The sequence below is a fragment of the Sturnira hondurensis genome, unplaced genomic scaffold (assembly GCF_014824575.4).
Source record: "Sturnira hondurensis isolate 20B ecotype Veracruz unplaced genomic scaffold, ASM1482457v3 Scaffold0004257, whole genome shotgun sequence".
NCBI classification, from domain to species: Eukaryota; Metazoa; Chordata; class Mammalia; order Chiroptera; family Phyllostomidae; genus Sturnira; species Sturnira hondurensis.
This window is the reverse complement of record NW_028076888.1, coordinates 1,172,692-1,187,695: the sequence shown is the minus strand read 5'-3', so window position 1 is coordinate 1,187,695 and position 15,004 is coordinate 1,172,692. Positions and strand designations below refer to the sequence as shown.

General features: G+C 56.6%; 1 protein-coding gene across 10 annotated transcripts in view; it reads left to right on the top strand.

The window, feature by feature from the left end:
- Positions 1–1,575, top strand: part of ARHGEF10L (Rho guanine nucleotide exchange factor 10 like) — a 157,103-nt gene extending 155,528 nt beyond the window's left edge. For 9 of the 10 annotated variants that reach the window (XM_037045081.1, XM_037045075.1, XM_037045073.1 and 6 more), the window contains one exon: positions 536–1,575. In XM_037045081.1, the coding sequence (XP_036900976.1) occupies positions 536–1,074 (539 nt within the window). In that variant the 3' untranslated portion in view covers positions 1,075–1,575. The remainder of the gene's footprint in view (positions 1–535) is intronic. The other variant, XM_037045079.1, reaches the window with a different exon arrangement.
- The last annotated feature ends 13,429 nt before the right edge of the window (positions 1,576–15,004 follow it).

Sequence of the window (15,004 nt, the reverse complement as noted above, 5' to 3'; positions counted from 1 at the left end):
GCCAGGTCCTGGGGTTGTGGGGATGTGCCAGGCAGAGCCCCTGCCCCCAAAGTGTGGCAGTCTGCCGAAGGCGGCTGCAGTCCAGGGTGGCAGCTGCTGAGGTGGGTGGCCTGGGGACTGCGGCTCAGAGGCAGGAGCGGTCAGCTCTCTAGGGGTAAATTGCCGAAGGACGTGCTGTGGAGGGGCCAGAGCTGGGCTTCCAAGGACGAGTCAGAGTCACGTGGGTGGCGAAGGGACTTCAGGTGGAGGCAATGACTTGGGAAAGGCATGGGGCTGCAGGCCCTTTCACCCTGAGCCTCCTCAGAGTGGTTTATGAGGTCACTCCTGCCCCTCTGTTGCATAGGAAGAGGCCCTGAAACACGGGAGAGCCCGGCCCCGAACCCGTGGCTCTCTGGCAAGGTTCCAACATAGACTGCAGTTACCAAAAACAAACAAACGAACAAACCCACAACCAGAAAGTTCTCCCAGAGATGTGTGTGTGCTTCATGTAAAGCTCTGGACCTTTGGGCCCCTTCTCTTTTCCCCATTTCTGCAGGGAAGGGCATGGTCTCCCTCAACGGTCACTGTGGGCCTGTGACCTTCCTGGCTGTGGCTACCAGCATCTTGGCCCTCGACATCCTGCGGAGTGACCAGGAAGAGGCTGAGGGCCTGAGGGCCGAGGAGGACAGGGCAGATGGGCAGGCTCCTGAGCCAGCACCCGCACCCACCAGCCACGTGGGCCGAGAGCTGACCCGCAAGAAGGGCATTCTCCTGCAGTACCGCCTGCGCTCCACGGCCCACCTCCCGGGCCCGCTGCTCTCTGTGCGGGAGCCCGTGCCCGCCGACAGCTCAGCCCTGGAGCACAGCGAGGAGGACGGCTCCATCTACGAGATGGCCGATGACCCCGACGTCTGGGTGCGCAGCCGGCCCTGCGCCCGCGATGCCCACCGCAAGGAGATCTGCTCCGTGGCCATCATCTCAGGTGGTCAGGGCTACCGGAACTTCGGCAGCGCCTCGGGTGTTGGCGGGAGGCCAGCCCCCTGCGGGGAGACGGACAGCACCCTCCTTATCTGGCAGGTGCCCCTGACCCTATAGCCCCCACCCAGGGGCACAGCTGTAGCCATGGCGGGCTCTTGGGCCCTTGGGCCGTCGGCCTGCCCGGGGCCCTCCGGCCCTCCCTCCCAGGGAGTGCAGATGAATCGCCTTCCAGGGACCTGCATGGGGCCGTGAGGATGGCCCTGGGTCTCTAGTAGCTGTCTTGGCAGAGCAGAGAGAAACCTCTTTTTTTTAGGGGAAAAAAATTTAGAGTGTTCGGGGAAGGGGTCTAGGTCTGTGGAGAGGAAAGACTCCTCTGGAGGAAATGGCCTTTTAAAAAACAAAACACAAAACCTCACAACTGCCTGGCAAGCCCCGCGCCTCTTGCCTGGGCCGGGCGGGGCTCAGAGGCGGCCACGTGCCCCTCCTGGAGGAGAGCGCATGGGCCGGTGTGTGAATATGTATAAATCCGTATACATGGTGTATATTATCTGTGTGTAAATAAAGTCTGTACATATCGGAGCCGTGGGAGATGCTGGAATAAAGGGCGAAGGTAATGCAGCTCTTGGGTGAAGGGGCTTTTCTTGGTGAGATGTGATGGGTGGGACTCGGAGCGCCGCTGTCACCGACGGGGGGTCTCTCTGAGGCAGGAGTGACACTGCCCTCAGCAGGCAGGACCGAGGCCAGGCACCAGAAGGGCCCTGTGACAAGAACAGGCCCCAGCACTGTGCTGTGTGATGTGGTCGTCATTGGTCACAAATGACTGTTTACTTCTTTAAATTAATGGATTAAAACTAAATTAAACAACAAATTTAGTTTCCCAGTCCCATGAGCTGCATTCCCAGGGCGACTTGAAGAGCCCCACAAGGTGAGGGCCACCGTATTGGACAACACGGAGGTGACCGTTTCCATCTTCCCAGGAAGTTCCCTTCTGCTCAGCAGGGGGCTCTTGGGGGCTTCTTTTCTCAATATTTTTTTGGGGGAAAAAAAGGCTGGCTTCCAGCTCTGGAGTGATAAGAAGGCAGGCAGACTTGGCTTTGCCAACCTGGGAGAGCAGGAGGCTGAGGGCTTCCCGGTGTGGAAGGTGGGGCCACAGAGCCAGGGAGGAGGGGGTGAGTTTGGGTGGTGGGAGCAGAGCCCAGGCTGTGGTGGGGATTGGTGGGCGGGGCTGCCCAGGGCCCTGGCTTCCCTCCTCTGGCTCAGTCTCCGTCCTTATGTCTCTAGAGCTGCCTGCGTGGAAATTAAAGAACAAAAAACTCCCCCAAACCCAAACCCACCACCCAAAAGGGAAGTGTTTCCTCCCCCTTCCCGCGCACCCACCTCTCTGTCATCTGTCTGCGTGTCTGTCCACCCACCTGTCCGTCTGTTCTCCTTTCCACACTTCCCAACAGCAGCAGCACTGGGGCACAGGGAGAAGGAAGGCAGGGCTCCACAGAGATGGGGGGCAAATCTCTTAACTGGGCCCAGCTCCAAGTTCAAAGACACTCTGGTGGGAACCCCGTGAGAAGAGCCACCGTGGAGAGGACATTTCAGCTGGGTCCTAACTACCTGGTGGGGTCGCACCCACTGGTGGTCACTCATTCACATCTTTTGAAAACCCCTCGAACTTCTGCTGGGCTCAGGCACTGTGTTCATTGCTGGGGCTTCAGAGGTAAGTAAGGCAGTAGGGTCGCCCCTGCCCTCAGGAAGTACATGGTTAGAGGGTAGGGCAGGCACAGGTGTGGCCTTGGCGGAGGCAGAGGGCCTCTGGGAGGGGGCGGCCTATGCGGAGGTGGGGCGAGTTGTGGTTGGCTTTATTGCCAGAAGGCAAGTTGTCCAGGGTGGGTCCCCGGCGGGGGCAGGGAGCCGTGTACGGAGGAACCATGGCCATGGGCACTGATCAGTGATGTTCCGTTCCAGTGGAGCCCGTCTACTCTGGGCCTCCGTTTCCCATTTTATATCAAAGGGACACTCACTTCTGTCCTGCTGCCTCTCATGGGAGAGGAGTGTCCTACCCAAGTACAAATGGGACAGAGAGCTCTGTGCTTAGGTTCATTACCAAATGCTGTGTCTGGGTGTGGCTCCCAGGGGTTGCCTTCATCCCATTCATCAGCTGTCAGTCAAGACTTTTCCTAGAACAAGGACTAGTGAGCAGAGGCCGCTTGGGACAAATAGCAAGTCCAGGTCTTGCTCCATCGAACACCCGCTGTGTGGTTCCCAGCCTCAGCTTCCTCATCTCTAAAACAGGGACGGCACCTCGCACAGTTGCTACGGACGAGCTTCGGCCACTGAACACGGGGGTGGGTGTTAGCAACACTGACCCTAGCAGTTTGGTGGAGAGGCAGAGCCACCAACCTGGGACATTGTGGGGGGAGGTCCTTGTGCATCTCACGAAGCTCGCAGTCGGATGGGGGACTCTTAGCCCCTCTCACCTAGTTGGCTGTGGAAGCCGCTAGTCTGAGGGGGAGACACGGGTTTGTCCCTAAGGACCCATATCTGATGGGGGAGATGTAGCCTAACTCGAAGGGACTTTCCAGTTTGGTGGGGAAGGTACCATCCTGCCTGGAGAAGACCTGGTCTGATGGGGGAGTCTCCAACCAGATGGTGGAGACCTCCGGGCTGAAGCGGAAGGTACGTCCTTGGCTTCCCGGTGCTCCCAGTCTTACAGGGTGATGGGACCCTCAGCCATGACGAGACTTAATAATAAGACAACAGCAGAAACTTTTTAACAATGCGGACCTAATTACAGCACAGCTGAACCGTCTAGGCCCCTCATTTGCACTTTCCTGGAACCGTCAAATAGCAAGAATGTGCAAATTGAGGAAAATTAATGTAATTACCTGAGCTATTTCTTGTCATCTTTTCCTATCAACAGAAGCCACAAACGTTTCCTGGGGAGAAGGCCGGTCGGATGGACTCCCTCCTGGAGGCAGACAGCTGGCTCCCTCTGCAGGGAGCAGGTTCTTACAGGTGTCCCAGGCGTGAGCTCTGGAAGCCAGCCTGTAGGACAGATAGGCCGTCGGGGGCCAGGCTGTGGGGTGGAGAGGGCGCCCGGGCCTGGAGTCACAAGACGCGGGTTCGAGGTTTGGCTCTGGCGTGAAGGTGATGCACAGGTGCGAGCACCTCTGCGAACCCAAGTCTTGCCCAATACTAGTCCCAGTGTGCTGAGGTCTTGTTGGGTCCAGGGACTGTGTTTAGTGCCTTATGGCCCTCTCTACAATGAATTGTCACAACAGCCAGGAGGAGTTTCTGTTATTATCCCTACCTTACAGATGAGGACACTGAGGCTCAGGGAGGTGAAGTCACTTGCCAGGGTCACACAGCACAGAAGAAGACCCCAGGGCTGTGGGTCATAATCCTGCTGCCCCATCCTTGGCCCGTTTCCTGGCCCCGCCCCCTCCACTCTGCCACCCAAGGACCTTGTGTGAGGACAGGTGCCCGAACGCCAATACAAACTGCAGGATGTTTGCAAACCCTTACCCTTGGTCTCCTCTCTAGAACTTGGGCATATTAACAGCACTGACCACCTAGGATGTTTCGAGGATGAAATGAGCTAATTTATGTTAAATACTCAGAGCAGCTCCTGGCCCACAGTGAGCCCTCATTAACTTGATTATCGTCTCACACAGGGTCCCTGCCTGGTGTCTATACCTGAGACGCTCCCAGTAGAGTGTTAAACACGCAGGCACGCCGCGAAGCCCCCAGCCCCTTCTTCAGGGAGGCATAGCTCCGCTTTGGCCAGCTCGGAGAACCCAGCGGGTTGTGCAGGAACCTCTAGCAGTTCTGCTGGCTTAGGACCCACCAATGGCGGCATCACTCACCAAGCATTTTGGGAAAGGAGGGCAAAGTGCAATAAACACCATAGTGACAGAGAGACATCCCATCGTGGGCCACTGGTGGGGCCCAGAAAATAGATGGTGTGAGTTTGCAGAAAACAGACTCGTGGTTGAGCAAGTAATATTCCCCAGTAGGTTTCATTCACTCATTCATTCATTCATTAGTCATTCACTCATTCATTCACTCATTTGGCAAGTGTCTGCTGCTGGCTGCTGTGTCCCGGGTTCAGGGTGGGGCTCTGGGGCCAGGGCAGCAAATAAGCAGACATCGTCTCTGGCTCCCTGGAGCAGAGCCTCCAGCCTCATGGGCAACCCAGGACTGGAAAGGGAAGGTTCACAAGGGCCCCACATGTAGGGAAGAGAACATCGGCTTGGGGCTCCCCCGGATGGGGGGTCTTCCCCTTGTCTGTCGCAGTTTCCAGGGCTGGAAGGGGGTGTAAAATGCTGCAGCCCACGTGTGTCAAGTGCTCAGCACTGGACCTGCTCACTCAGTGTTAGTGCTTTTTAGCAGTGGTGGTGTTAATAAGAGGCCTGCCTGGCAGTGAGCTCTGGGGGGGAGGCTGGGGAGCGCCCTCTTCCGGGGCCCCACCTGGCGGGAAGGGAGATCCGCCGTGAAGCCAGACTCTCTTGGCCAATGCAGGGCTGTGGGCTCCTGGTTTCAGAGACTGGAGGGCTGTGGCCTAAGGAGGCTGGGGGCCCCCAGCTCCATTCCAGAAGTTCTGAGTTCTTGTCAGCCTGAACCTAGTTTTGACGGATAGACACGATCTTTTCCCCCTGTTATTTCTGCTGAATTAGGTGACCAGGCCTTTTTCTTCAGCAAATGCAGGGATGTGCATTTTCATGCTGTTTTGCATAAATCAGGAACCTATTTGCATCCATTTGCATGTTTCACTGGATGTGAGACTTAAGAGGCTCAAACTTAATGTGTGTGAAGTAAGTGTGTTGAGTTCACCCCCACCCGCAGCTGGCCTGACCTTACAGTGGGAATGAAGGGCCTCAGAGGGGCCGGCGGTCTCCATGGGATGGTAAGGCCAGGGGGGGACTCTGGGACCAGCTCTCGCTCAGGACTGAGCGGGGAGGAGAGCTCTGGGCAACTGGCTACAAAGAAGCTAAAGAAACAGATGAAACCACAGGGCAGGGTGTCCTTGATGGCCTATCACAGACTGTGGGACAGGTCTGGACAGGAGGAGTGGCAGTGACCCTTCCAACGGTCCTCACGTTCCAGCATCTACTGCGTGCCAGGCCTGGGACTGGGCTTGTGACACACAATAGTACGTTTTCTCCTGAGAGCCTCACGAGGCAGGGGGTAGCTCCTCTTCAGAGACCAGAGAACCGAGGTGCAGAGAGCCGCAGTAACCCATCCAATGCCACAGGACTGGTTTGGGGGGGCCCTGGACTCAAACACATGCCAATTTGGGTCCAGACCTTTCTGCCTTGATCAGGGAGAGGAGAACCCCAATGTTTGTCAACCCTCAGAGTCCCCGGGCACCTCTCGCCCAGGGGAAGGCCCTCTCTTCTTTTCCTGTGTTTTGTGTGACTACCTCATGAAGAAGGAACCCACGCCTCCAGAATGGCCTGGTCTCCATGACAACAAAGACACAGCCCGGTGGCAGGCCAGCCCCAGGGAGGCGTAGGGGGTGGCTTCCTTGAGGAAGGAGCCCTGGCAGAAGCCTGGCAGTGAGCAGGGCCTCTGCCAGTGAGTAATTCTTGAGCTAACTCATAGACGAACGGTGGCTGGGTGACCCCTGTGGGTTCTTGGAGTCTCTGGGCCAGCTCTGCCTCTGGACTTCCCAGTTTCATGAGCTGATAAATGCTCCTCCCACCCTTAGACTGGTTGAGTTGAGTCCTTCCTCCCCTGCTTGAGTTGATTTCTGCCACTTGAACGGATGGGGCCTGCATCCTCCCGACTCCACTCCTCTATCATATCAGACTTAGAAATAGCAGGGGCTGCGCTGTTCTGTCCCCGAGGCTTCGGCTCTCCAGGGAAGGGAGAGGTACACTGGCGCTGTGTACCCCGCAGGGCGCCTTCCCCTGTTCTCCCACTGAACCTCCCCACCGCCTTCGAAGGCCGTGGCTCCTGGCGCTTTTGCAGGGAGGGAGCAGGTCAGAGGCCGCCTGGCAGAACCGCCCGTCCTCTCTCCGTGAGGCAGCTCTGCGTGGAGTGGAGCGAGGTGGAGACTGGGCAGGGCAGGAGGGCAACACAAGGGAATCCCATTAATTTCTCCAGTCCGAGATCAATTTAATGGTGCCTCCGATGACTCTGATCTGATTTTTCGTTTCCAACGTTACAATCAACGGCTGATGTTACTGGCAGCTCAGGCTCGAAGCGGGACAGCACCCCGGACACTGTCAGGGAGGGACTAGTACGGGATTACACCACTTATCTGATGTTTGGCGGATGAGACACCCCATGCCTCTCTCTTGTTTACAGCGCGGGACAAGAAAGCTTCACACTATCAGTTGCTGACTGTCCCGCGCCCCGCTCCGGGGTTTTATGTCCCAAGGAGAACTTCCGTTTTCAGGATCCTTTAGCCCCTGGATGCTGCTGGAACCCCTGATGCCTGTCCTCGGTCCTCCTGGGCTGCTCTCAGAGGTAACAGGGTACAGGCGGCTCCAGTGTGCTCAGCCCCCATGGGGGTCACTTTGCATGGGGTTGCAGGATGCACAGGGAGACAGTTCAGGCACCCCCAAGTCAGAGAGCAGGTGGCTTGGAGGAGAACCTGTGGAATGAATTGGGTTGGACAGGTGTCTCTGGTCAGAAGCCTTTCTTTCCCCTCGCAGGTGGGGAAGGAGGCTCGGGGAGGGTGTGGCTGGGCACAGCTGTACCTGAGCCCCCAAGCTGTACCTGATTCTTGGTTCGATAGCCTTTCCACCCACCACCTATGGCGGGGGGTGAACTCAGCTTGTTTAAGTCTCCCGTGCAACCGACTGGCTGGGGAAGGGTCTGGATCAGAGGGAACACACAGTCATGCCTGGCGTGCAGGCCCCAGCACAGTCCACGTGTCTGCAGGCTCGAGTCTGCGAGGCTGCCCTTCCTCAGCACCCGGTGTGGTGCGAAGGGCTCTGCTCTTGGGTCAGAAGAACTGGGTTTGAATCCCACATCTCCCAGTTGTTAGCTGTGGGACCTTGAGCAAATTCTTTGATCCTTTGAGCCTCGGAGGGAACAGGAAGCCCGGAATGAGGGAGCGCTCAAGGAAATCAGGAGTCGATGGCTCATTCAGAAGAGCCGTTTTCCGAAAGGACACACAAGGTCAGTGAGGGGAGGGGGCTGCTGCTATTTTATTTTAGTACTAAGAACAGCTGCTTTGCTGAGGACCCACTACAGACTTGAGGCACGAGTCAAACCCTTTCTGTGTGTTATCTCATTTAATCAGTGCTGGGAGGCAGGTCTGCTGTGCCCATTTTATAGCTGTGGAAACGGAGGCTCTCAGAGATCCGATGGCCTGCCTCCCATTGCTAAGCCGGAATGGAGACCCAGCTTGTTTCCAGAGACCCTTAGAACAAGGTGCACCCCCTGGTTCCTCTCGCCTCTAGAGGATGAAATGCATGGAGGGGCAGGCAGGCTGGGGCAGGGACAGTGGGCCCGGGAGACGCTGTCCACAAGCCTCAGCACCCCGTACCAGCTCCTAATTGGTAGCGCTCAGGCCTCAGGGCAGCCGCTCTCGGAAACGTGGTCAGCTTTGCTCTGCTGAACTTCATTAGTTTATCAAATTAATGTACACGAGCCCGTGTGGCCACCTAATTAAGACGTTTCCCAGGGCTCCGTGCTAGCTGCATGATGAGGCAGGAGCGGCTGGACTCGGGCTCCGAGTGTTCTGGGCTGAGGAGCGGAGGAGGCGTTGCAGTGGGACCTGACTGTGCCAGGTGCCCGCTCTGTCACGGTCCAGAGCTGCGGGTGACGAGCGCCCACCGCTTCGTCCATCTGCTTGCCACAGTGCCCACTCGGCCCTCCAGGACTCCTTGAGGTGTGCTGTAGCCTGCCACGTCTGAGTTCCTCTTAATTAATTTCGTGACACAGAGAAGACTTTCCGTGGTGTCCGATAGTGGCTCAGCCCTGCGGCGGAATGCCCCCAGTTTGGGTTAATACACTTTTGGAGATGGGAGGGGAGGATGGGCAAGGAGGCCAGCTAGGAGGCGGTGGCAGCAGCCCAGGTGAGCGCGGGGCTGTCTATAGGGGAGGCGAGGTGGGGCTGATGGGAGAGCGGCTCCTTAGGCTCGACGGCTGGGGGGTGAGGGAGGGTCAGGGACGGCATCCTGGTTTCTGGTTTGGGCAACTGCACAGATAGGGAGTGGTCGGCCCTGACAATTCACTTATTCATTCATCCATCCATTCATTCATTCAGTCAGTCACTCATTCATCCCCCCCACACACCATCACACACGCACACGTCGCTCCCCTATACACCAAGCCCTTGGGTGCCAGCGACTGCAGGTAAAAACAAGGACAAAACAGACCAATTCCCTGTCCTCACTGAGCCAACACTCTAGTAAGATTTAGTCTTAAACTCGTAAATATTTAGAACCTTAAAATCTCGAGCCTGGGAGTCACTGAATCTTAATATCAGAGACCCTTCACTGTACTTCTGTTAACTTCCCTTGAGTAAGCGGACTTCATGCACCATCTCATTCATCCCTTGCAGTGACCCTGAGTGGCAGACTCTAGAGTTACCCCCATTTTAGGAATGGCGCCATTGAGGCTTAGGGAGCACCAGGTTCACCTGGCCCCTCGGTGGCTGAAGCCAGGATTTGGCCCAGGCCCGTCTGACAACTCTGTTCTCCTCTGCTGCCTCCTTATAAACTGCAGTGACTTCGAGCAGGCGGGCTCAAGTCCCTCGGTGCCACTCCAGGTCCCTCCATGGCATCTCGGATGAGGTCGTGCAGCCCCTGGCTGGCTGCATGTTCATTCTTGTCCGGATCTTTGAGCCCTCAAGGTCCCTCCCCGCCTGCCCAGCCCCTCCCTCCACACCGCAGCTTCACCTGCCTCCAGTGGACCAGCTGCCTCTCTTTCTGTCTCAGTCAGATTCCTGCAGCCGGGCATCCTGCAGCCCTTCTGCCTGTGCTTCACCCCTACTCCCATCCCGCTGGGTCTGCTTAGTTGACGGTGGAGCTGTCTCAGTCACGGTAAGGAGGGCGTGAGAACGGCAAACACAGCAACAATCACTGGCCCTGATTGTGGGCTGACTGTGTGCCGTACCCTGCCTCATCCCATCCTCCCAAGTAGTAAGTGGGAGAGCTGGGGTTTGAACCCAGGACTATGGTTCCAGAGCTCACAACTTTAACCCATGCTGTGCAGGGTTGGGAAAGCTGGGTGAGAAAGCCCCCTGGGTGAGGTTGCATACGGAGGATCTGATCTGCAAACAGCTGCCTGGTTTGCAGCGAGGGTTGCTGGGGAAGAGGGCGGGGGCGCCTGTGATGGAGCAGTGAGCCCGTGGTCAGCAGCAAAGCCTGTGGCCCGTGCCATCCTCCTCATGCGGGTATTAACGGCTGTCCTCCCATTGTGATGCCCCAGTCTGAAGTAGGCTCTGCCTCAATCTTATTTTTACAGAGCTGATCAGTACCTAAAAATCGCTGGGACTGACTGGTTTCTTCCCCTCCAGAATGCAAGCTTCAGGAGGGCAAAGCCCTCCCCTGTTCACATAGGGCTGAAGCCCCAGCACTCACGACCCTTCGTTCATCTGTGGAGATGAGGGTGGGTTTTCCCCAGAAGAGACGAAATACCAACCCCCGTGATGGAGCACGGCCTAGACGCGGGGCTGCTAACTTCCTGCCCCTTCGGGTCAGATGGTTGCAGACCAAATAAACGGAGGCAGCCAACAGTCAGGCCAGGATGGCCTCTTCTTTCTCTGCCAGCCTTACTGCCGTCCAGAGCCTCCTCCTGCCCCTCCACGCAAGCCTGCTCCGGCTGTGACATCCGTGTGGCTGCCCTGGGATCCCAGCCTGATTTGCCTCGAAATTTTACAACCTTGTTTGGGGCAGCTCAAGGCCCAGGCACTAGAGACCACATGGTCCACGAAACATTCATGGCTGCAGGTGGTTCTCGGCGTAGGCAGGGGAGGGGGTCTGTGCTGACAGGTGGCCAAGGGCAGCGAGGGTATCCCTAGACCTTGGCCACGAGGAGGGGTGGGACTCACGGGTGGGCCTGGTGTGCAGTGGGGACCCTGAGCTTTTCCTCGGGAATGAAACCCACATGACCGAGTGCTTCCGAAGTGCTAGGCGCCATCCCGACACCAGCAACCTGCTCTCACCACCTGCAGTTTGAGATGCGGAGACCAGAGATGTGAAGGCGCTGGGGGGGGCGGCACTGCAGGCTGGGGGGAGCCGAGAGGCTGAGCAAGCTGTGATGGGAGGAGCAGAGGGGGCCGCAGTGGGTTAATAGCTGTGTCAATAGCTCTGTCTGGAGGGAGGAAGGCTGAGGGGAAGGAGGAAGTTAAACTGCTTTTAGAGGCACGAGGTGTCTGCAGAAATTGCTCCCGGTTGTCTCAAGGTGCTTGTAAATTGTTGCCTCTGCCTCCATCAGCCAGCCTCCTAGAAGGAAAGAGAGCGTCTGGTCTCCCCCCTCAGGGTTCCACATCCTGAGAAACTCGGCTGCCTGCGGAAGCTCTGGCCTTTCCGGGCCTCTCAGACACGCGGGCCCTGCAGGGAGGTGGGGCGTGGGGCTACCCCTCCTGTCTGCAGTGCAAGGTCAGGCTCTGGCAGTCACCCAGGAGGAACCAGGGAGGTGGGGACAGATGGTCAGCAGGGTACATTGGGGTCCTCTCTGAGCCTCAGTGTCCTCGTCCATGCAATGGGTGTCCCAAGTCCCTCAAGCCTGCCGAAGCCTTCAGAGGGGGCAGCGTGTCCTGTCTCAGGCCTGGAGAGAGATGTGGGACCTGGCGCTGGCTGCGTGAGTGCGGGCTGCCCTGGGCTGGGCCCGTGAGGGAGTAGGGAGGAGGAGGGGTACCTGCCTGCCTGCCGAGTGTCCTGGTTCTGACGGGGACACTGCAGGGGATGCTCCTGGTGCTGGGAATCAGCCCAGCCGCGGGGACTCGGTTGAGCTGCTTGACCTCTCTGAGCCTCAGTTTCTCCAGTGTCCCTGTTGTATCACTGCAGCTGTTGGGAAGCCTCGTTTGTGGTGTAGGAGGGGAGGGAACTCCCCCAGTCTCCTATTCAGGTTCTTTCCAGGTCCCTTCAGGCCTTTTCAGGCTCATAGCCGTGGCCCTGTCTGTGTACCCCCAGCCTGCATGTGAATAGGGGGCCTGCACTACCTCTGAACGAGCAGTGTTCAGAGGGGAGGCAGTGACCACAGCTCCTCACCAGCCTCTCACCTTCCCAGGAGTCAGACCAGGCGGCCTCTGCCCCAGTCCCTCCCACACGCCCGGCTCCCTCCCCGTGAATCCTGTCGGCTGTTTGCTCTTTCCAAGCACAGTGCGGTCCACTCTGGGATCCGTATTGGACACACCCAGGCCAACTCCCGGCCTGTGCAAAGAGCGTGGGCCCTGGAGTCAGAGCTGAGGGCAGCTGTGGTCTGCACCCTGCCAGTGTGGCCTGGGGGCCTTTGCCCTCCCGATCAGCATGGCAGCCCTCAGTTTCCTCCTCTGTCCAGAGCAGAGCATGGTGAGGGTCTCCTGGCGGGTGGTGTGATTCTGAGACACAGCTTACGACTGATTCACTTATGCTTCAATGAGGGATTTGGGACGTGTGGCTCACCCAGGCACCCTCTGCAGGACACAGGGGGGTCCTAGCTCCTGCCTGCAGGGACCTTGCTACCAGGTTCAGGGAGACGAAATGCAACACAAAACCAACAATTAAGTGGTGATTCAGATTGTTGTGATAGACAAGACAACACAAACTCCTGCTCCCCAGGAGCTCGCTGTGAGGCCTGGGAGAGAGGTAGCAATGGAAATGTTTGTAACAAAAATATAGTTAATAAGTAATAATGATAATTTGTCGAGTATTTATTATGGGATGGGAACTGTAAAGTACTTTACGTGGATTCTATCTTAATTCTCCCCAAAACTTGAGAAAGCAGGAGTTCTCCTCCTCAGAGAGACAAAGCTGCTTGCTCTGAGGCTTGGGCTTCAGAACTTGGAGATGGAGCAGAAGGTTCTGCCCTGTGCGGCCCCCCAGGAGGCTGTGGTCTCCTGAGCGCCCCCTATGTGCCACACAAGGCACTGTCGCCTCAGTAGTAATCTTCAGTACTGAGATTAGGGTTGCAGATGACAGAAAACCCAACTCAAACAAGCTTAATAAAGGGAATTCTGGTTTACATAACTAAACGAGAGGTGAGGGATTGATCCAGGCAGGGATTGATCCAGCCTCTATGCCCCGATTCGCGTGGTTATACATAGTTTCCCTTTCCCCATCTCTTGATTTCGCTTCCTCAGTGTGGCAATGTTCATAGCTGTCCCACCCCACCTGCTTCCAGGTTGCCACCAACAACTTTCTCCGTAATAGCTGTGAGTCAACGAGAGTCCACCTCACCCAACAGCTCAATCCAAGTCCCAGATTTTGGCCCGTGGTTGGCTAGACTTGGGTCACGTGCCCATTCTTGCACCATTCCCTGTGGCCAGGGAAATGAGAGACACTGATTGGTCTAAGCCTGGCAAGCCCTCCATGGCCAAATCACATGGCCAGGAAATTTAGGGCAATGGGAGGAAGAGGGAAGGAAGAAGAGGATGCCAAGGAAGCAAACTACAAACAAATATCCATTACTCCCTTCCTACAAGACACATGTCCTTCTCCCCATTTAATGGCTGAGGCAGGTGAGGGTCAGGGCAGCCACCCAACAGCCTCTCTCTGAGCAGGGAGGGGGCGTTCCAGAGAGCACAGCCGGCTCACCACTGTGGGTGTCTCACATCAAAAATACTGTGCACAACCCTGACTGCTGTGGCTCAGCTGTTTGGGTTTCATCCCACAAAGCGAAAGGTCGCCAGTTTAGTTCCTGGTCAGGGCACGTGCCTGGGTTGTGGGTTTGGTGTCCCGGCTGGGGAGTGTGTGAGAAGCAACGGATCGATATTTCTCACATCGATGTTTCTCTCCCTCTCTTTCTCCCTCTCTTTCCCGAACTCTAAAAATAAGTAAATAAATCTTTTAAAAACCATCTCATGCACACACACGTACTTAACGAGGTTCTTGTAATCTGACTTCTGACTTCCCCAAAGCACAGCGTAGCACCTCACTGTACTAACCAAAGAATGCAGGTGGAAACTGTGAGAGTCTAATTTTTTCTCGCCGAATTGGCAAAGGTAGACAGCGTGATGTTTCTCGATGCTGGGGAGTGTGGAGGGAGGTTTTCATCCTTGGCTGGTGGAGTAGAAATTGGTACAAGCTTCCCGGAAGAGAGTGTTTCTATACTGTGTGAAGAGCTTTGAGCAGTCAGGGGCCTTGGACTCCCCGTCATTTTACTTTCCAGAATTCTTCTTATGTGACGGGAGTTGGAGACCATTCAACAAAGCTGCCCACGGGACCCCTGGGAACTCTGTGACCTCGGTTTTTACCCGTGTGTGTCTCTGGCACACATTTCAGCCCACCACGGTGTAGGGCTGGGGTGTTCTTGGCCTTACGTGGTCGTTTGTTCTTTATTGAAAGACTTTATTTCTTTTTAGAGAGGTGGGAAATGAAGGGAGAAAGAGAGGGAGAGAAACATGGATATGTAAGAGATCCACAGACCAGTTGCCTCTTGCATGCCCCCAACTGGGCACCTGGCCCGCAACCTGGGCATGTTCCCTGATCGAGAATCGAACCGGTGACCTTTTGCTTTGTGGGTCGACGCTCAACCAACGAGCCATGCCAGTCAGGGCCGGTTGTTTGTTCTTGTTCCATTTAGCCCCTGCCTGTGACCCTATAGGCTCCTGGCCCCATGTCTCTCTGCGTATGGAGAATGTTCTGCCTCAGGAATGCAGGAACCTGGCGAACAGCAAGCACAGGCCCTCTGCCTGGATCCTGCAGGTGGCCATTTCTCCTGTTCTCATTCTGCATCAGTGCAGGAGGCTCGGGGTCTCCTTGCCTCTCTTAGGTCTCCTCACCTCGATGGAGGTTCTAGCACATTTGCAGTGCCTTCTTGCCCTCTTCGATGCCCTCGTGCTTATCCCGGGCATTCCTTAGCTGGTCTGGGGTGGGGGCCCTTGTGTTTATAGCCTCCTGCTTTCTTCTACGTCTTCTACCTTACGTCAGGAGCCAAGACAGCACAGTGCCCC